Source organism: Durotheca rogersii (genome assembly GCF_024521655.1).
Source record: "Durotheca rogersii strain YMJ 92031201 chromosome Unknown GGS23scaffold_33, whole genome shotgun sequence".
NCBI classification, from domain to species: domain Eukaryota; kingdom Fungi; phylum Ascomycota; class Sordariomycetes; order Xylariales; family Xylariaceae; genus Durotheca; species Durotheca rogersii.
In genome coordinates this window covers 138,686-159,790 of record NW_026251264.1, presented here as the reverse complement: position 1 = coordinate 159,790, position 21,105 = coordinate 138,686, and the positions used below count along the sequence as shown (strand labels likewise).

The window sequence follows — 21,105 nt, the reverse complement described above, 5'->3', positions numbered from 1 at the left end:
CTTTTTCATGGCGACATCTGTCGCGAAAACAACGTCATGCGAATTGGTAGAGATCCCGAAGCAAAATCATACCTTCATCTCCCTGCGGAGCCCTTCGCAGACGATACGTGCTCGGTGGCACTGCAGTGACAATCATATGTTGTCCCTCGTCGAGTCCAGGATGGAAGGAAGTTGTGTTGACTAACTGTTCGCCCGTTTGTTCTCAACCGCATCCATAACCAGCTCCACGCCGGCTGCTTTTACCGCAATTCCACGATTGGGCTAGTTCGGACTCGGAACGGCACTCCTCGAGTCTTCGACCAACGTTTCTCGCTCAACTTGCTCACATATTTCCTATTATATTGCCCTGGAGCGGCCTCAATGCCCCGGTAGCGTACCACCCAAAAAAAAAAAAAAAAAAAGAGAGAGAGGTGGGGGCACCAGAAGTTGGGGAGATGTTTACGGTCCCACATGATACGCAGAGGAGCCCCAGCTCTAGCATCGCACAGTTTAGGTCCTTAAGCGACGATGCCCTTGGCTAGACTGTCCAGTACCGTCAAGCTATTTTTAACCCTATCCACGTTTTTTGCCCTGCCAACGCTGCCTGTCAACGATTTTACGCATACGTGCCAGACTTGGAGCCGTTCGAGCTCTGCCTCACGAGAAATTGTGTGCGCTGTTATAGCTGCCGAGTCTTGAAAATGAAATTCGCCTGCTCTCCTTCCTCGTCCCCTAAAAAGTGGCCCTTAAGCCCTACTGTCAGCGGAGTAGTCAGTTCTAACCAACCCTAGGCTTTCTCATTTAGGACCACACAATATGGCAAAAGAAGGGCGTGATATTGCGACCTCACGGCTCGATCCGATATTATGTCGGGTACATGCAATTGCCCTCTCAGCTCAAGGGGAGGCCAGAGGTTAACCCTGACATTTAGCCATACCCATACGGAGACCGCGAGGAAGCTCGACTAGTCCGTCTAATTCAGGAACGGCTCGGGACATGCAATCATATGGCAATCATCGTTTAGAACCGCTACGCCGGCGCTCATCTGATGTCTGATGTGCAATACACGGCGATGGCGTGCCTATGTCCGCGCTTCAGATTAACCGGTGGGTGACGGAGAAGGCCGCGCGACGGGAAGTTATCGATCTACCTATTGATCGCGGCTAGTGCGCGACTAACTGGAAGGGATTCGCATCCCCCTCACGTCTGTCGTCGTGTCTTCGTGCCCTCACGGCTTCATACCACACTCGGCATATTACCTAGCGAACCGGGACGACTCGGCGGGCAGATATTAACTCGGGGTAGAGAAGCACCCTCACCTTCCATGCCGGCGTTCCACCGCAGCGACGACGTGGGAAAATTGCCACCATCCTCGCTCCCTCCTCGCGCTCTGCCGCGTCGCAGAACAGTCTGCGCAATCTACTTGATCCGCATGAGAAAGCTTGACGAAGCTTGTTAGATAGCAGTGCGACACGACGTCTGGTGTAAGCTGTAGGCACGTTACGGACGTTAATCTACATAGATTAGCCTAGCTGGAGGGATTCCGGCTTCGTGAGGCGGTCGAAAGGGAGTAGATCGGCGCACAGGCGCGATCAGACGTACCATCAGCCAGACTACATTTACCTACTCGTATGTATCACGACGAGAGAGAGATGGTTGCGTATAAACATGTCACCGATTTGCCCTAGTTGGACGATTATGACTAACAGGAATATCACTGCTCAGCTGAAATCGCGGGAAAGCGGCAGCCAACCTAGTCTACCTACCTAGGCAGGTAGGCAGGCAGATACGTAATATGCGGAATTGAATGACTTGCATCCCGTTGATCACCCAAGAGTTGTGCCCAAAACAACTGAGAGTATACTTTCGCCGTGACTTGGGTAGGTACCTCTAGAGGCAGATTGGGTACCTACCTCTATAAAAGATGACGCGCAGGCAAGCAAGGGATAGGTAGGTAGTGTGGTGAAAAAAAAGAGGGGGGGGGGCTAAATCTTTTTACGTGGTTCTCGCAGGTACCTGATGTTGTGTAGAGTCGCAGTCGTTTTACTCAATTAACACGGTGGCTCTGATACGGTCTGCGCCGACTTGTGCTGTCCGATCCAACCCCGCCTGCCCCTATTTCGGAAAAAAAAGGAGGGGAGGGACCAGCAAACGGCGAGGGGCAATTTGTGATGTCATCTATTATGGTATATATCTACCTGTAGGCAGGTATACCTAACTCTCATCCACGGATACCTGCTAGGTACCTTCTTGGCTACCTTCTACGCAGACGAGGGCTACCTGATCGGAGCAGGCAGGCCTGCGGAACGGTACTTGGGGGAGGAGGTAGACCCGGCGTACCGAACCCCGTTTCCGTCAATCGGACGGAAACCCCTCCCCGTCCCTAGCAGGTGCACTAAACTACTTACCTATTACCACGCAAGTTCTACCGTCTCTCCGTCCCCGTCCACACGGCCCGTCTTCATCCCATCGTCCATTCTTTTTACTAAAACCTTCAAGGTTGGATTCATCAACCTTGACACTTACCCTGGGCTGGCCAAGGATTGCCAACACGGTACTCGGGAATCGCTAACCACCTTACTTGCTACCTAACGGTCCCCTCCGTGATCCTACATGTAGGTAGCCCGACTGCCTACGCCCACCCATTCTCGCCGCATCGACGTCTGCATCCCATATCGAGGCCCCATATCGCCATCTATACTTACATGTGTAGCTAGGATGGCCGCCTCATCCGACCAATCCCAATATCGGTTTGCGAACCTACGTGCTCAGGCTGAAGTCCTGGATGGGGAAGACGGCCTCCGCCATCTGAGAGATGAATTTCTCATCCCCACCAAGGAGGATATCAAACGGGTAACGTTGGAGAAACAGCAAGGTGAACTAGCTCCAGTTGCCTCTTTCGAATCCTAGCGAGAGAGACGGACACATACCCAAAGGGGGAGAAAGGGGGTAGGCAAAGGCAGAGAGAGGGGGGAAGAGAGGGAGAGAGAGACGGGAGAGCCTTCGCTCATGCTGAACTTCTGTAGATGGTAATACTGCCGCCCCAGCCGATGAGGCAACCGCATGTACATACCTATGCGGGAATTCCCTGGGACTGCAGCCCAAACGAACTGCGACTCGCATCAGCCAGTACCTCCAAACCTGGGCCACCCAAGGTGTTCAGGGGCACTTCAAACCCCTTACCGACTCGCCTCTACCGACCTGGCTAGATGCAGATGCCCGGGCGGCCAAATTGATGGCTCCCATCGTCGGTGCCGACGAATCAGACGTTGCCGTCATGCAGACCTTGACGGCAAATCTTCACCTATTGATGTCTACCTTCTACCGTCCCGACCCCAAGGGTAGGCACAAGATCATCCTGGAGACCAAGGCATTTCCAAGCGATCACGTAAGGCCTAGCCCTCATGGCGGCAGAGGAGTGCACGCGTGCTGAGATGTGACAGTTTGTCGTAGAGAGCCAGATCCGGCACCACGGTCTCTCTCCGGAAACCTCCATGGTGACGGTGAAGTCACCCTACTCGGAGGGTACCGGTATGGTCTCCACTTACGACATCCAGTCGATCATCTCAAAGCACGCCTCCGACACGGCTCTCATACTGCTTCCCGGCATCCAGTACTACACCGGTCAGTTGTTTGACATCCCGACCATCACCGCGTTCGCCCACAAGCACGATATCCTCGTCATCTGGGATCTGGCCCATGCGGTGGGAAACGTGCCTCTCTCCCTGCGTGACTGGGATGTAGATGCGGCAGCCTGGTGCACTTACAAGTATCTCAACGGCGGGCCAGGTTGTATCGGGGGCTTATTCATCAATTCGCGGGACAGCTCCGTGACCACAGCCGTCACCGACGAGGAACCCGAGAGGGGGTACCGCAAACGACTGTCGGGATGGTGGGGGAATGACAAGGCAACCCGCTTTCGCATGGAGACCAGATTTCACCCGGTAAAGGGGGCAGCCGGGTTCCAGCTCAGCAACCCCAGCATCCTCGACATTACGAGCTTGAGCGCGTCGCTAGAGGTCTTCGAGCTCGCCGGTGGTGTCTCGGCGTTGCGGGAGAAGTCCAAGAAGCTCACCGCGTTCCTCGAGCAGTGCATCTCGGTGCTACCCGAGGACGTAAAGAAGCTGTTTAGGGTCATCACGCCGCTCGACCCCGACCAGCGCGGCGCCCAACTGAGCCTGTTACTGGGGGACAACTTGCTAGATGCCGTAACGAAAGAGTTGGAGAGGCATGGTGTTATCGTCGACGAGAGGAGGCCGGACGTGATCCGCGTAGCCCCGGCGCCCCTATATAACTCTTTCTACGACTGCGTTAACTTCACCGAGGCTTTCGAATCAGCTCTGCGTATAGCTAGCAAGCCAGCATAACCCCATACCATCCCTTCTCCGAGTCGTCTGGGGGTACTATCGTGTAGCTAGCCATCAAGGGCAAAAAGGATTCTAACTGGCGGCTATCTGCAGAAGGCAGGGGGAGATTGAAGGTACGAACAAAGTAAATAAGACAGGATATATATGTGGCGATTCGGCTCATGTATACGCTTTTCGCTTAGGCAATTATCTGCTCAGGTAAATAGTTTACACGGACCCTCTGGGAACTTTGTTGTCGTCTATGTGATTGGCATATATTGTCGTATCCAAGTCATCCTCGGTAGGGAACATCGCGAACCGTCTGCCCATGCACTGCCACTCGCCAACACACCCTCCTTACAATACCTGACTTACGGAACGATGAACGACAGCCAACAACAAAAAATGCAGTACTATAGCTTCTCAACCAAGGCAGGCTTCGCGTCGGAGGCACCCGTTTCTCTTCTTGCTTGTGCCTAACAAACGAACGAGCAAATAGCAACGGATCTTCATTTTCACGTCGCGCCCGACGCTACTATGGAGGGCGACTTACCTAGTAACTAACACTGCATATCCAGCACCCATGATAGCATCTGCAAAAAAACGGCCACGCCGTGCCCCGGGCGAGTGAGCGGACGTGTGCCCGACTTCTCCTTATTTCTCTACCGCAAAGCTTGCTCGTCCCGCCGTCTAGATTCCCGTGTACCGCCCACTTCTCGCAGCGGCTCAGCCCCATTCGTCCTTCCACGGTCGCCCTGTCGCTAGCTTTCCCGGGACGGCCACCGGTGGGCAGGTACCCCCTCGCCGCCCCCTTGACCACACAGCCCGCGTCCTCGAGGTTTACCTACTTACTCCCTGTACCCGCTCGCGTCTTTCCTCGCCCGCCTCCACGTAGCCCCTGGTCGCGCTGGGGATGGATGCAAGCGGACGCCGGCACGCCTGCTCGCCGCACGGCGACGACCGGCGGCTCTCTGCCCGTCCGGGGCCTGGGGTCCGGCCCGCGGCTTTCGGTTCCGGCCTTACGCGGCGTCGTCCTGGTCAGCGCTGCTAGCGGCAGCCGAGGGGGCTGGCGGGCGCCGAGGTGGTGACGATCAGGGAGGGTGTCGCGGCCTCGGTGGTCAGGGGGGGTGCTCTGGGTGGCAGGGTATGGCTATCTAAGGTGGGCAGCTGCTCTATGGTGACCCAAAGAATCGAGAAGGTGTCTGTGAGTCCGGGGCTCAGGGTGTCTGTGAGCCCGGAGCTTAGGGTGCTGCGCGTCGGACCGTCATCCCTTAAGCGGAGTGCGCCGGCCGACGTGATCGGGGGCTGCGGCGACCCGGAGGCGGTGCGGCCGGCTAAGCCCAGTCGGGGGTACGGAGCGGGCGCCGCTACTCCGGGGCAGATCGCTGTCGATCCGGAGTGGGTGAAGCACTGCCACGGCAATTTGTAGGTCAAATTGGAGGTGGTAGGGTTGGTGTCGGTGATGTTCAGGCCGGTGGGGAAGACGGTGGGCCACAGCGGGAGGCCGAGGGCAGAGGGCGCGGCTATGAGAAGGGCAGAGAGGAGGATCTGGCTAAGGAGCATGATGGAGTGACATGAGATGAGGATATTATATTGTAGGCTTGGCTTCTTCGTCTTCGTGGTGTACTTGGTTGTTTGCTATGATATGCGAGTATCGTCGGCGAGGCCAAGCGGCCGCCCGAGGAGGAACGAGGAGGCGGACGGGCGGGACGGATATTTATACGTATCGGGAGGGGGGCGTGCGTCCTTCTTCGGTCTCGTGCCATGCTCATGGTTGCAATGCCGTCGCTACGAAGGTAGACGAAGACGCACATGGACGTTTCGGACATCCCCTCGTCTTGATTTACACGCGGGCTGTGTTATGATGGAGCGTGGTAGCATAGGGGGACCGCAGAGAACGACGGGAGCAGTCTACACCGGCAACTACACAACCTAGCTCAGCATGCTAGAAAGGTGCTACTATTTTGTACGCACGTAGCCGTATAGACGGAGCCCATTGCACGCGGTAGCGGTTGGTTACACTCGAGGTATGCGACGGCCGTGACACGGTACGCCGGTTCGAGCTGAGGCAGAGTCTCGAAAGGTAGATGTGCTTGTCTGGATGTTCTTGGGGGAGTGATAGAGAGATAACCACGTACAAATATTGTATCCCCCCCGTCTTTACTTGTTACCTACGCAGATGGCCTCGCGTATCTTCTTGTTCTCCTATCTGTATGGTGATTGTGTGTTGGGATTGCAGAAAATCCTAGGAGTGCCGCGACCTTAGCTCCTTCACGACGATATCGCTGGTTAGTCAAGACCTTGGGTTTGCAAAGTCGGAGCCAGCCGGGCGTAAATTTAAATATGCATACACACATATATATATTACACGCGAACTGGTTAAGAGTATTTGCAGTACTCTCTTTGACATTTATTGTATCTAAGCTGTGCGAACTTTGGTAGTAGTAGGTAGTTCAACCCGTGGCACCGCATCCGCCTCCGTACTCGATACGCCCGTATTAAGAAGCAACAGAAGGGAGAGTGCCATAAGACTCGAGCCCGTAATCAGAGTTCCCAGACGTCACCTTTAAAGGCTGTGAGCACTATGCCCATTATGAGGTCAGAATCGGAGAGGCACTACCCAGCCCCTCCCTGAGCAGAACAGCCTTATTGATACCTACCTATATCAGGGAGGTTTCGTTGTGCTCTGACTTGTTGGCTGCTATCTACGAATTAACCGTGGGTATACCTGACAATACGATTTGTCCAAGTTTTAGGTAGCAGTCGAAATCGGTAGGTAGGTATGCACGAATCTCTGGTCTGGAGTGGTCAGGCCAATTCTCGTAGGGTAGAAACTGGGAATCCCCTCACGTCAACCGATGTCGATGTCAATGGGATCCAGAGAGAACAAGTGCCCGACAGCTGGTAGCAGGTACCTCAGGTGGGTACGTGGCTGATAAGATCCAATGGAAGTGGGCCTTGGAGGCAAGGTACCTGAGGTTAGGTACTTAGGTACTTAGAAATGTTAGGTTCCTTAGCTTTGGGAGGTAGGTATCTCTAAGAGGTAGATCACGTACCCTGAGATTTAATTGGTCACGATGGCCTGGTCCTCCCTTTTCTCCTTTTCTCTCAGCTGTTGGCGAGTGGCGCTTCCGGCGCGTGACGCATTTGGCGATTTGGCGGTGCACTATCTAACCTGCCTGAGTGGACGCCGCCCAATGGACGGGTCTCGGCGAGGGCGGTGGTTTGGAATTCAAGGCCCGCGCCACACACGTTTCTCTCGGATATTGGCAGATTACGCGCCTTGGCCAGACTTCGACCGCTTCCTACGCGCTACGCTCAGTGCTCGCCTATCCCCAGGAGGTCTTAGGTCTGCGGAGGCAACCGGGGCGGCGAACGGACTGGCTCCGAGGACGAGAGATATCGACCTTGGTTTCGCACCTCTGCGTCGTGTCTGCTGCTCAGCTCTGTTCGTCAACAGGTCCATCTTCCCCGCCCGCCGATTTTTACCGTGATTTTCTCTTCTTTGCTCTTCTCTACATCACCTACCTAGGACCTACATACCGCCTCCGTCACTCCGCCTGCGCTTACACAAACGCCTCTTACTCACGCACACGTACGGCACATACCAGGCATCGTAACTACCGCTAGGGAGACAACTGCCGTGTGTTCTACTGCGTCGAGATCCAATCGGCACCGGTGAGCACCAATCCAATCCAATCCAACCCTACCCAACTCAACCCAACGCCCCTTTACCGGCTCTTGTCTACCTACCGGCCGATCCGTAGTACTGACCAGCCTCACAGGCACTAGGTCAACACGATCCATCAGTCGATACGAACGACGACATGCCTTTCTTCTACACCAAGCACTTCGGCGGCCGCCACTTCGGCACCAGCATCACCGCGAGCCGCCATGGCGTGCATCGAGGTCCTTGGCGCTTCTCCTTCGGCAAATTTAACTGCTTCAAGAGCAGCTAGAGCAGCAGCAGCAGCAGCAGCAGCAGCCTTGGGCAAAGAGTGCGAGGCGACGGGGAACAGACGCGGAAGGGCGGGCTTGCTTGGTGGGCGGGAGGCGAAATACTAGACGCAGATAAGAGCGAGCTGTCCTGGCGGGTTCTTCAAGACCCGTCCGAGCCGGCGAAGGCGTTCCGAATAGGTGGGCAGTGACGGAAGCAAGGGAAATTTGTCCGTGGGCGAGGGAGGCTAGTGGATGCGACGAGGCGACGGCCTGTCTCGGCTACGAAGCCGGCATGTGTGCGTGGCGGTCGAGGCGAGAAGAGAGGCGGGTGCGGGAGATAAACCTCGACGGCAGCAAGGATTGCGACGATGGGACGAGCGAGGAGTTCCGGGTCCGGGGTACGACGGCAACGAATCTGTTATTCTTCTAGGCTTACTAAATTGCGCTCCCCTGGACACAGTAATGAGAGAAGATTAGAAAAAGAGATCAATCTCTTTTTTTATTTATTTTTTAAACCCAACCAGCCGATCCGATCAAGCGGGAGAGGAGAGAAGGGTATGCGCTCATCCGGATCTAGCAGGAGCACCTACGACGCCTTCGACCGCCGACATGAAATATTGAAGCACTGCATGACGACTGCGCATGGATTTATTTCATGTGACGATGGCGAGAGCTCCCGGGTGCCCCAGGACTAGTTCCCCGGGAAGGCTGTCGATTTCTCCCGCGCATCTGTCACTGTGTAGACTGATATCCGTACTTACGTGCCTATCAGAACCGTCTACCCAGGCATAGAACACACGACACACCGGCTCTGCTTACCTACCGCATGCGTTGTCCTGCACACACCCACACCCATACACATACGCAGTTGGTATATATAGTATGTGTGGTATATATTTATATACGTGTATGGTACGTCTACACGCGTCGAGTCCGGGTTCCGGGTTCGCTCGCGCATACAGATCACGCAATCAAGCTTTCCTCCCCCTCCCTCCTTTTCATCTTAACAAACGCCAGGTTCGACGTCGCATCAATGAATAAGCTACCTATGCATGCATGAGGTCTACCTCGGCGGAATCTGCGAGAGCACAATATTGCCTCGAGATCTTAGGGGTTGGCGAGCCTCCCTTGCCTCGGTCGGGATGCTGAGCGGCCGGTCTGCGACCCCTGGTATAGCGAATCGCGTCGCGATAGTGCGTATGTGCGGGATCGAGTGGGAGACGGAGAGACGAGGACGACACGCAACAAGTATGGCCACCCCGACGCCTCCGTCGTATGTCAGGTTGCAATTCCCATATAGCACGTACATGATGCATACGTCCTGGGGCCCGAGAACCAGGTTGAGCTGAACAGGCCGGACTGGCCCAGAACGCATCCAGCTCCAGGCCCCCTGGGAGAACGATTGTAGGGTTGCAACGAGATCATGTGTGATGAGGAATCGTTGCCACCTCCACGGCTTCTAGTCCCCTTTCCCTTCCGCATATCCCTGGACTGGCTTCCATACCATCGTCACGTCTTACTCGGGCCCCCGGTCAAGCAGGGAGATGCGATACGAAGGTTACGCGTACCTACCTCCATGCATCCCGGAGTAGCACAGCACCACGGCGAGCTCATCCTCCTCGCCCCCAATGATAAGTAGGCCTATGCCCGGGCGTGACTCGTCATAAATCGAACAACCTATGCCTACGAGTAGAGGTATGCTACCCAGGGCACGCATGAGATCAACACACCACGATTCGCGTACGATCAACACACTCGGGACGGCAAGCAAGGCCTCGCCCTCGCTACATCGTGACACAAGCACACCAAACACGCCCACGCCTAACACACTCATCTGCCAATCATGCCTGACGGGCGCGCGAGAGCAGGACGGGGAGCCGGGAACGCGGGCAGAGGGCGAGCCAGAGAATCGAAAATCGCAACGGCTCCCGGGAAGCTCTCCAGCGAGGGAAACACCGCCTCGTGGGGGGGAACTTTTCCTCGGGGCCACCCCTCCTTTGCTCCCCCCCCCGGATCCGCGAGTCGACCAGGAATTGCTACTTCGCGCAGATGAACCCCGGCCGACCGAGGAGGAGGGAGGGAGGCAGGGAGGGGAAGAGCGGAACCAAACTTGCCTCTGCCTCGGGCTGGGAGTCGGATCAAACAAGAGCGGCGCATGGGTGGGTGGCCTGCTGCAGCTGCGGGCGCGGCCGGTTCTCGCCCTCTCCGCCTCGCCAATCTACGCGCTCTCTGTCGCTCCCTCGCCTCTCTCGCAGGCCGCGACCCGAGAGCCTGCCTGCCCGCCCGCCTGCCCGTCTGCTCACATGAGCGCGCACACCCGCGCAACGCACGCACGCATGCATATCGCGGCCTGCCTCGCCTACGTCCGCGAAGGGAAACGGTTGCGAGCCGGCCGGCGGGAGGACGTGGGGGGAGCAGAAGAAAGGGGGGGGAGGGAAGGGGAGGGGGACGAGCAGCAGGACCGAGCGGGAACAGCGCGGGGGGGCGACGAGCCATCGAACGGACGGGCGGCCGGTAACGCCTCCCTCTCCCCCTTGCGACCTGCGTCCAGCGTACAGCGCACATGCATGCGTGAATGGGCGCGTGCGCGCGCGCCGCTGTCCCGTGTCTGCGCAAGCTGACTGGTCTGCCTCCTCGCGACGACTGCGGACGGACGGCCGACGAGCGGATCTTCTGCTCCTACTACGTAGGCTGCTGCCGCCCCCTCCACTCCCTCGCCTTCCCGGTGGCCGACAGAAGGGGGGGGGGGGGGGAGGCGGGGAAGGGAGAGAAAAGAAAAGGAGACGAGATCGGCGTTTCGTCTCGTCTCACGTCGTCTCGCCCTGTCTCGTCGCCCATGTACGCGCGCGCAGGCCTGCCCGCCCTATGGGCAAGCCCAGGCAGGCAAGCGCACAGACATACCTACATACCTGGTGCGCGCGTCGCCCCTGAGCCGCTGGCCTGTCTTGTCCGCCTCGTCGCTCGCTAACTACTAACCTTCTCCCGTCCGCGCCCGCGCCCGCTCCGCCCCGCTACGCAGGGAGGGGATGCGAAGCTGGTCTACCGAGACGCGGACCTGGTTGCCGGTGTGGACGCAGGCGTGGGTAATGTATGTCGGTATGATGCACGATGCGGCACGCATGATACGATCACCCAGGTTCTCTACCGGTCACCTACGCAACTGACAGAGATACCTACAGACACAAGGACGGCACACCAGCAGATCGATAAACGACGCCTCCTCTGGACAACCCACGGCCCTTCACGCGTATACACGTCGCCCGCAGGCGTCCGCTTTCCTCCTGTCTCGTGATCCGCCACCGCAAGGGAAATGAATTGGCTAACGTGACTCGCCAGCCAATTTCCCCTTTCCCTCCTATCACCATCTACCTACTATTCAGACGACGCCAAAAGGGTGAGGGAGTAGGAGGCAATTCTATCGGATCAGATCATATGCATGTGAGTGTGCTTGTAAACGTTATACCTACGTCTATATGTCTGTATATGTCGCACCGAACATACCTACGTACGCCCATACCCGCGTGCGCCGAAGAGGGGGCGGCAGCTTGGTCGGGCGTCCATCCCTCCGTCCGTCTTGACCTGCCGGCACTTCTTCCGAGCCTGCTACGAGGAAGAGATCGACCTGGTCAACTAGCTTGCTTACCTACCTATTGCCGGCTCATAAAGCGAGTAGGTACTGATACCCGAAACGCCGGATCTACAGTGGCTGCCTCTGCTCGTTCTGCGTCTGCGGCCGCAGCGGAGATAGGGTTTGGCTGATGGCTTTTGGAATTCGGCCGAGCCTACCCCGGGGCCCCTATTTCCAAGTTTCCCGTCATTAGAATGACCTCCGTGCGCCCGAAGGTAGTAAGAATCAATTTGAGTCCCTAGTTGGCCAAGGCTTGCGTCTCTCCCCAGACAACGGGCGAGACGCACAGCACAAGCCAGACTCGCAGAGAAGTAAGCGTAAATTCAACGCTGTAGCTGAGATGTGCCCCCATCGTTTGAGGCACTGACTACGCTGGAGTTCGACAAACCGTGGCCGGTGTAGAAAAAGAAAAAAAAGAAAAGGGGTGGATGCGGGGGAGTAAATGACGCTGAGATGGAGGAGGCAAACGCCCGAGGCCATATCTCTATCCTAGATGTACCTATCGGTCGTATCCCTCGTTAAAATTCTGGAATCTAGGGGCCCCAGAATGGTCGCCGCCGCCGCCGCCGCTACTGCTGACAAGAGCCTTCTCGGCGGGCGTAAGCAGATGATACCTCCGGTCAGAGCTGATAGATGTGCACACTTGGACGGAGGAGAGGCCTATCGAGCCCCCACTCAGACTGAGGTATCATGAAGATTTTGACTCATAGATTGCCCAGGAAGATCTATTGCCGGAGGAACCCGGGAGATGTCAGCCTCGCAGCCAACGTAGAGGGCGACGGCTACACAGACTCCCTCTGCAGTCGGTCAGCATGCACCAGCGACCCCAGCAGTCCCGAGGGCCAAATATTGCAATCGAGAGGATTTGACGGGTACGATAGGTCTGACAAGATCCGAAAATTGCGTATGCGCTAGCTCGTCCTCTCTTGCCAGGGTGAGCGAGCCGAGACTCCGAAAGCCGGCGTCCGTGTGGGATTTCCTTGGAATGCAAAAGTCTACGCCGGGCTTAGGGGCCGCGAGACGATGGCAGCGAGGACTGCGACTACTAGATGCATGCCCTGCACTGCTACTCCCGCGAGTTGCCAGTCGTTAGTTTACGGTGCGATTTCGATCGTTGGCGAATCCAAGCCTCCTCGAGCGGCCTGAACTGGACCGTGTACCTTCTCGTCAGGGCAGGCGGCGGGAGGCGGCGGCAGAGATAGCGAGCTCTATACCGACGGAGACTGTGGCGGAGGAAGCTGGCGGAGGAAGCAGGTTAGCGAGGCTTCGAATGCCCAGGTATTGTCTTGGCGGAACAGCTGAGGGCGAGATCAGGTTTCAACCGGTCAAGCTTGGGTTCTATGCAAGCGCATGCGTGTCTAGGAAGGTGAGCGAGCCCTCTCCAGAGGCTGCATCTCCGGGGCATGACACAAGAGGCAAATCCACTAAAATGCTCTGATGAGAGAGAGGTCTTGGCCTCTCCAACTGCTGACAAGCCATACGGCGAGGCAGGGGGAGGCTGGATGTCGTATATATGCATGTCTTCGTACAGTTGCACACGAGTTGATGGAATTGTCAAGGACACGAACACGAGTGAAACAACAGGACTTAACTTCTTACCCTTGCAGAGCGGGCGTATAATAGTAAGAAGAGTATAATTCGACAACATGGAAGGGAAGAGAGAGAGAGAAAAAAAACCCAAGTATCCTTCGCCAAAAAGACAGGGGATAGATACACATCGACAACCAGGCTGCTCTCGGTACCTAGATGGTAACGCATTGTAGACGGGCAAAACAAGGAAGAACATGAAGAAGAAAAAAGAGTAAGTAGAAGCCATACCAATACCGGCCGAAGACAGAGCGAGAGAGATTCGGAGCCGTTAAAGGCTACGGCGTGGTGTAGACTTGGAGTAACCACAACAAACCTCTTGTCTCTCCCTCACGCGCGTTACACGAGGAGGAGATGAGCGGTAAAAAATTGTTAGTGCACCCTGAGGCAACTTCTCCTCAGCGTAATACACTGTACTACCGCCGTCATAATCAGCATCATCGTCGCCGTCGTCGTCATCGTCATCATTTTCGCGGAAGGATTCGCATCAGCTCTAGGCTTGTGCGATGTGAGATATCCCGTGATGTACACTGTAGGTTGGCTTAGACCGGAAGACCTGTCAGCTCGGTGCTTGGCGCTTGGTGCTGATGCTTCTGCGTGGCACTTGGGGCGGGAGTTGAAGGCGGTAAAGAGACACGCAGAGAGGGCGAGAGACAACGCGATGTGAGGGGTTATGTATGTCCATCGGTACGCATGCATGTATGGGTATCCGGACGCGTGTGGGCGAGAACGGGCGAGAGGATAAGAAGGACGACCGGTGGTGCATTCGTCTCGAGCACGCATCCTAACCCTCTACTCGCCCCCGGCTCCGACACGACGCCAACGGGATTGGCCATCATCGTCAGAGTCGGCGCGACTGTGTACCACCTCGACTGGCGCCTAGCATGTGCCCCCCCGTGTCATGAAATGGGGCGCTAAATCGCCATTCGAGAATCCTTCGCTAATTATGAAACACTTGCCCAGCTCGCGAGTTCGCGCCTACCGCTGCCGAAGCAGCGATTCGTAGCCCATCGTCTCCGTCCTAACGTTTCCGGTCTTTTCCTCGGGTCCGTCCTGTCCAGCACCGCCCTCCCCCAGGTTACGTCCTCGAGAGATGCCTGTGTGCGGTCGAAAACCTGTGCCTGGTCGCCTGCCTGTGTGTGTATGAAACATACTAGCCCAGTGCGGTGGCTGTTTTGACTGATCGTGGCTTGCTCTGGATCGATGCCAGCGCAAAAACACCCACCACGTCACCTCGCTTTATTTCCCGACTCCCAAAGTCCTACGCAGCTGTGCGAGTGGCTGCCGCAAGGAATCCCGTCGGAGGTGCCGTTCGTTTAGCACTCGCCAACGTATATCGAGTAAGCAAGCTCTCACTATCTCCCTATGCGAATAGTAGCTGTGGCCTCACCCTGGTGAACAGCCACGCTTTGGCAACACTTGATAGTAAGAACGCCTGGCGGGCCCCCTAGTGCTGGGCCAGGTAGAGGTAACATCACAACGAGCTCCAGACCGCGGTTCGCCCTCCAGTTCTCCTGTCGGAGCCCGCCGCTTGAAGCGTCGCCTACCGAGTTTGCCAGCCCGCGATGGCTATTGTTTTGGCGTCTTATCTAGGGGCCATTGAATTTTGGCAGCTAGAATTCCGCCGCCTCGGGCATGTCTTAACTGATCCTTGCTCCGTAATGCGGCAATTTGCATGCTTTCGGCAAATCATGATATTCCGGAAACCCTTAGGGTCTAAGCGACGCCCTAAACGCTCCAAACCCAGCCTCGAATACGCGCACACGCTGGAGCTTGTCCTTGATGTCCGCGCCTTTCTCTTGCCTCGAGGTTACTCGTAATTTTATTATTTGTTCCCGGGATTGGGTAGGTGTTGCCATTCGTCGAGCAGGTGAGTACTATCGAGTCTCGCGAGAATGTTCCTCACGTTCTTTGGGCGTTCTAGGTGGCACATGGGAGCAAAGAATTAGCCACAAACCGTGGTCATCTGCGTGCGGTAGTGCCGACTAGGGTCTAGAGGAGCTCACGGCCTCTTCCTTTCGATTTTGACAAATGGTATCTTTAACTGTCACATGCCTCGCGGGGGCCCAAGGCCTTTCGTCGTGGTCGTACCAGCCACATCGACAGAACCCAATACTTTGGTGAGCTTTCGTATACTTAGACCCCCAAGGGGACTAGAAGCCCTTCCCGAGAGGCCCGTGGGTATGCCGCAGGATAAACAAACGTTGCCACCACGTTCTGCGAGTGCATATTGCACCTTGCTAGTACTTGAGAACACCACGTTAACTCGGCTAAGACTGGGGCGCCCTATCCAATGTAGTAAGCGGAGGTCTGAGGGTAAGGCGGGGGGGGGGGGTATCCGGGATCGCGAGATCCAGATGAATCAGATGCATATCGTGGCCGGTACATGCAGTCCTAGGCACGGCTGGCTAGTATGCTCCCATTGCGGTTAGGATTTCGAATGAAGCAGCCGAAATTCTCGAGATACTTATATCGAGCTCGGCGCGCGTGAGAGCTCCCTCCCAGAAGAAGCAAAGTATGGCCGTAGTGAGTCCACGAGGGTAATATCAACTAGGTATGCATCGATCGCAAGCCTAGCTTAGCTTCTGACTCTGAAACCCACCACTCGGATCCGTGCCCCACATCCACGGGGTATGTGATCGCCGTGATGAGTGCCGATAGCACTTGATGACGGCTTCAGGGAGTTGGAAGTGGCAGGGTTGAAGATAAACACCGTCCAATATCACGTACAGTGTCTTGTACTGTAAACGAGTACTTGGTAGCTGGAGCATGTCGATTTCCCCGGCCTGGGGATGACGATCGCGATATCAGCGAGAAAGTGGGAGTCTAGCGGCTGTGGTGACTCTGTTCCAGTAGCCATCTCACCCAATATTATTATTAACAGCATGGCTTGTATCCCGTCGATAGCGGGTAGCAAAATATTTTTCTCTCAGGGGTCTCGGATTTCCATGAGGTTTCTTACACGCCCCTTGCTTCGACCGTACCGCCGGGACGAGCCAACAACCAGGCAGATCTGGCTAACGCCACGTGTTATGGGCGATGTTACTAGATGTAATGAAATGGTAATCAGCCGAACTTACCAGCAACGTCAGTAATCTGAAGACCCGAAACGCACAGCCCTGGGAGGTTGGAGGTCGGAATATCTGCAGATCGATAGCTGAACTATATCCAGTTGGCTATACTAATAGCTGCAAATTCTCGTAAGGCGAGCCGTACCTAGATGTCCGACAGCTCTTAGAGAGAGAGAGAGAGAGAGAGAGCAGTGGTTGGCATAGTACTACTAAACGCTGCCTGTTTCCCTGTATTCTTAGAAAAATGCTCCGAAGCGAGCCTATTGGCAGACACCAGCGTTGTCAAGCCCGCGCGTCAAGCGTATTTGTGATAAGTGATCCACAAGATAGAGATCTCGTGGGGGGGAAGCCCGTCAAACTGAGAGAACAGGATTCCCGTTAAAAATCGACTACTACGGAGCCGAGTCTATGCCTGAACGGTGGAAGTGGTATCGGCGCCCTCGCTAATTGTTGATGATTTGTGGTGGCGTAGTGGGGATGACGGCTGGTTTGGAGGCGATCCTTGTCACTCAGTAGTATTCCCTCGAAGGGATGGGTCTCGAGCGGTGTCAGATGGATTGGATTTTGGACATGCGAAGGCATGCAATTAGAGCCTTCATATTGCGTTGTCGAATCAAGCTTCAGGAGGCGCGCGGTATTGCACTCCTCACGATTGTCACCCACCACACCCACTCCAGGAAGACTTTGGGTACCTCTCCTTCGGGTCTGCAACATGCATATTCTGAGCATCTCCGTAAGTGTAGCATTTCCTCGGGGTGCTGTCCCTGCCAACACAGCCCTACGGGGCGTCGAGGGACAGCTGCTGGTATACATGTGCATACCTTAGGGAGTTGTACCCCCGTGTCGGGGCGCGGCCCTGTGGACTCCAGTCCCGGCCTATCGCATGTTTAACACCCTCAGCAAGCGACAGGTTGCTTGAGAGCATCCTCTGTGTTACACGAACGATAGACTGGGCGAGGAGGACGAATTATGTTCCGCAGAATAGGACTGTCCCGCTGACGGGTTTCTTGGCTGTATTCGGTTTCATTTTGTCGCGTGTACTCGTCATGCCCACGGGTTCTGAGGCCCGTTGCGAGAGCTGCGGGAGCGAGAAAGTACATCTTAGCAGCGCCTATCAGGGCTTGGGATAATCGGTCGAGATCAGAGACTGCATAGCGTTGCTAGACCTGTCGCTTCGTATTGGCGGTGATCTGCCCCTGCGTGTGTTCAGATCTCTGGACTATTTCAAGGTGCTGGAAGGAAGCTGTGGTATGCAGGATAACGCACGGCTATTCACCCCGAATCGTGCTTCGCCATCCTTGCAGGGTCCTTTTCGGCTGACGGGGGCTAGAACTCTGAATCGTTTATATGCCGCCGTGCCCGCCTCAAGTCCTACCTTCAATAAGTCAACGACCTCCCAGACGTGTTGCACGGACCGATAGTAGCATCCGCATCTTACGGATCTGTCTTCCCATAACCCAACTAGCCAGCCAATATAAAGTACGCAGGGTGTATTTCAACCTTGCTTGCGGTGTACCCTCTACTTACTCGTCTCGCAGGCTCTCCCCCTTTAAAGATGGTCGGCGTCCCTGGGAAATACAAAGGGTGCAATACGTGCCGAGCTAGGCGGGTGGCATGCGACAACGCAAGACCGCTCTGTAAGAAGTGTACAGATTTTGGTCGAGAATGCGGCGGGTACGAAAGGGAGGTTAGTAGCTTAGTGCCCTTCGTTGCTGTCCCAGATCGGTTCAGGGAGTAGTTGACTCCCAGGCCATACCTCGAGAACCGGTTATCTACCTCTGATATGCCACGCTTCGAGTTCCCTAAAACTGCGAAGTTGGACAAGGACTGACGAGCGAATGCCAACCAGACCGTCTTCATCGTCGGCACTCCGGATGACAAGGGGAGGTGTTCCTCTCACCCGCCACGGAACCAGCAAGGAGGCAAGAGGACGAGGGAAAAGGAGAGCCGGCAACCCGAGAAATTAGCGCTGGCCTCGATCCAACCACCACAACCGGCATGGGCCGATGTCATCTCTCTGTCGTCGAAGCTTGGATCCTACCGGGTCAGATTTATTGCCCTCCAAACGGACCTTGGTTCCGTTGTTCAAGCAAGAAATAGAGCATCTCGAGGGAATAACGAAGTGACACTATCGCTAGGCGGTTTTCGCGCTCTCGATGTATGTCCAACCTTCAGCCAGGAGCCCTTCAGTTTGAAGTCCCATTGCTTCGTCCATCTACCGTCAAAAGGGGGTAGGGAATCGGCCGGGGACGGTCAAGAAGGATCGTGTCTGTTTCTATACGAGGTATGCCGATAATGGAGCCGCTGGTGTCTAAGTTGCTGAACGGGTTCTAGCAAAATTCTTCGGCTGCTTATAGAAACGAGGCGTCTTGGAATGACCCTGCCGCGCTGGCCGACCGCATTCGTGAATCAGGTCCCACCGCGTACCAATCTTTCCCAGAGCATCACTTTTTCGCCCGGGTCTACCGACCTAACGCTGTAAGTGCATATTCTCGCCCCGCCGTTCGGTAGTAGCTCACTCTCGGGATAGATTTGGGCCGCCCTCCTTAACCGCCAACCTAGTTTTCTCTGCTCGCCGGAATGGACAGTGGTGCCGTGGGAGCGTCATCCTAGAACGCCGCTCGATGATCTCCTCGACATAGTCGTCCTGTTGCCGTCGCTATTCTCACGAACAGACCGAATTCCGCTGCTAGAGCCCACTCCTGTTCGCTATTTGAAAGCGAAAGAGCTCCTGAACAACTGCGTCAACATCGAGCGACAATTCGATATTTGGTACGGTGTGTTGCATCAACGGATTGACGAGTCCAGAGTCCCACCTTATTGGATGGCAGAGACGATGAACGGCGGTACGCATGTACCATTCGCCGATGCGTATCAATTCCCGTCGCCCTTGATGGCGCTAGTACATGTGTACTACTGGGCAGTCCTTATCGGATTTCACCAGTGCGTGTATGCGCTGCTACAGATTGTCTTCGAGTCTGGTGGTGAGAACTCTGTGGATCCTAGTATGCCTCCTGAACTCCCCCCAGGGATAGACCTTCAGAGATACCAACCGGCCCAGATCGGGATCCTCGCCGGAAATGTGTGTCGAAGTCTGGAATACGCCCTCAATAGCACAGGACAGCCGGACCTATTGGCATCGCCGCTCTGGGTCGTGAGCAACTTTTATAGCGGAATGCGTCGGTTTGGTGGTGGTGAGATGGAGCACCTCTGGTGTACTGGCTTCAGGGGAAGACTGGAAGCCAAGGTAGACAAGATGAATCTGTGGTTACGGGAAAGAAAATGGACAGAGATCCGGAAATTTGGGTAGGCTGGATGGGATGGACGAAAACGCAATCGCGGCATATGATACACAGGCGACAAGAGGGAAAGGGGCCTGGAGATAGTGGGTGGAAGGGTGGTCGGTCATGATATATACCTAGGTAAACGTACGTATGTCTGTCTGAGATAATGATGTCTTTGGTCATATATAGGCTCCAAATCCAGAGAGAGCTACAGCCATGCCGTATTTGGCGTTGTAAGCGGAATAGAGCCGTGATCGTTGTCATTCTTCTCGATGCCCGTTACTCGATGGATGGATGTTGGATGCCTCCGTTGGAGGAGGTACGGAATGGAAGTACTGGATGGACGTACCGGCCTCGTTATGTGCATTTTACGTAAGGGTACGCACCTATAGCATGTGGCGGTGTCCGAACGCTTTGATGTGGCTTGAGCTTCGGCTTCCCCGCCTTTGGTGTAGGGCATATCGAAATCGAGATGCTGTCCCATCGCGCTCCTGTTTATAGAAAATCAAGTCAGGTCAGTTTGCCACAATGTTGTATTTAATTTTCCTCTTGGACTTCACGTAAAGCTGCTGTATCGGGGTTGCCCAACCCTGCCTGGTACTCCGCTCCAACGTATTTTACTCTTGTGAGGGGGATATCCTGGGCGTGCTACGGCTGAGATGGACCTGCTGGGACCCGTTCAGAATTAAGCAATATTGACAAGAACTTCGCGACGAAGAGACACTCTCGAGCCCGAGCCCCTAGAGGCCCGGGAACTCCATGATGTGAGTCGTCTCACGGACTCCTTTTACTTGAGGCAGCCCTCGACCTACCTACCGGTCGCTCTAAGGGCTTTCTGCCGTTGGTTCGGCAGAGGTACCCCATGATCACTGCACTGCTTTTGCACTAGGGTCCTTGAACTCTACTAGCCCTGTAGCCCGTGGCGGCCTTCTACGCGCTAAAGGCCCGGGGGTTGTGTAGTTTTAACACGATCAAGGGCGGGGCGCTGGCCAGAGTCGGGCGCTGAAGGAGGGCTGGACGGCAGCCCACATCGCCGAAGAATACTCCCGGCTCCCACCCTTCACGTCGTCCGATACTTTTCGGTTCGCGGGCATGTAGCCCTTCTTTAGTTGTCGATCGCTGGCTCCGGAAAGGGTATTCGGCCACTCTTGTTGTATATGCATCTATTCCATCGACGGCGCCGGCTGCGAGTTGACGTTCGAACCTACTAGGTAATGCATTGATGTGCAATACATGCTCGCAGACAATATGTTCATAGCCATTGTCGAAGC

At 55.6% G+C, this 21,105-nt stretch overlaps 3 protein-coding genes across 3 annotated transcripts; 2 read left to right on the top strand and 1 right to left on the bottom strand.

The window, feature by feature from the left end:
* The first annotated feature begins 1,986 nt into the window (after nucleotides 1-1,986).
* Nucleotides 1,987-4,573, top strand: GGS23DRAFT_585979 (kynureninase). The gene is made up of 5 exons (XM_051517409.1): nucleotides 1,987-2,397; nucleotides 2,479-2,594; nucleotides 2,697-2,854; nucleotides 3,006-3,367; nucleotides 3,423-4,573. Coding segments are annotated over exons 2-5 (1,446 nt in total). The 5' UTR covers nucleotides 1,987-2,397; nucleotides 2,479-2,592; the 3' UTR covers nucleotides 4,347-4,573.
* A 799-nt stretch (nucleotides 4,574-5,372) lies between these two features.
* Nucleotides 5,373-5,888, bottom strand: GGS23DRAFT_600471 (uncharacterized protein; the record flags this gene model as incomplete). The annotated part of the gene is made up of 1 exon (XM_051519071.1): nucleotides 5,373-5,888. The coding sequence occupies one exon, from the start codon at nucleotides 5,886-5,888 to the stop codon at nucleotides 5,373-5,375; it is 516 nt and encodes a 171-aa protein (XP_051368052.1).
* Nucleotides 5,889-18,105: 12,217 nt separating this feature from the next.
* GGS23DRAFT_607564 (uncharacterized protein) lies at nucleotides 18,106-19,860 on the top strand (the record flags this gene model as incomplete). Its single annotated transcript, XM_051520068.1, has 4 exons — nucleotides 18,106-18,237; nucleotides 18,400-18,834; nucleotides 18,885-19,028; nucleotides 19,081-19,860. The coding sequence occupies 4 exons, from the start codon at nucleotides 18,106-18,108 to the stop codon at nucleotides 19,858-19,860; spliced, it is 1,491 nt and encodes a 496-aa protein (XP_051368051.1).
* Nucleotides 19,861-21,105: the final 1,245 nt, after the last annotated feature.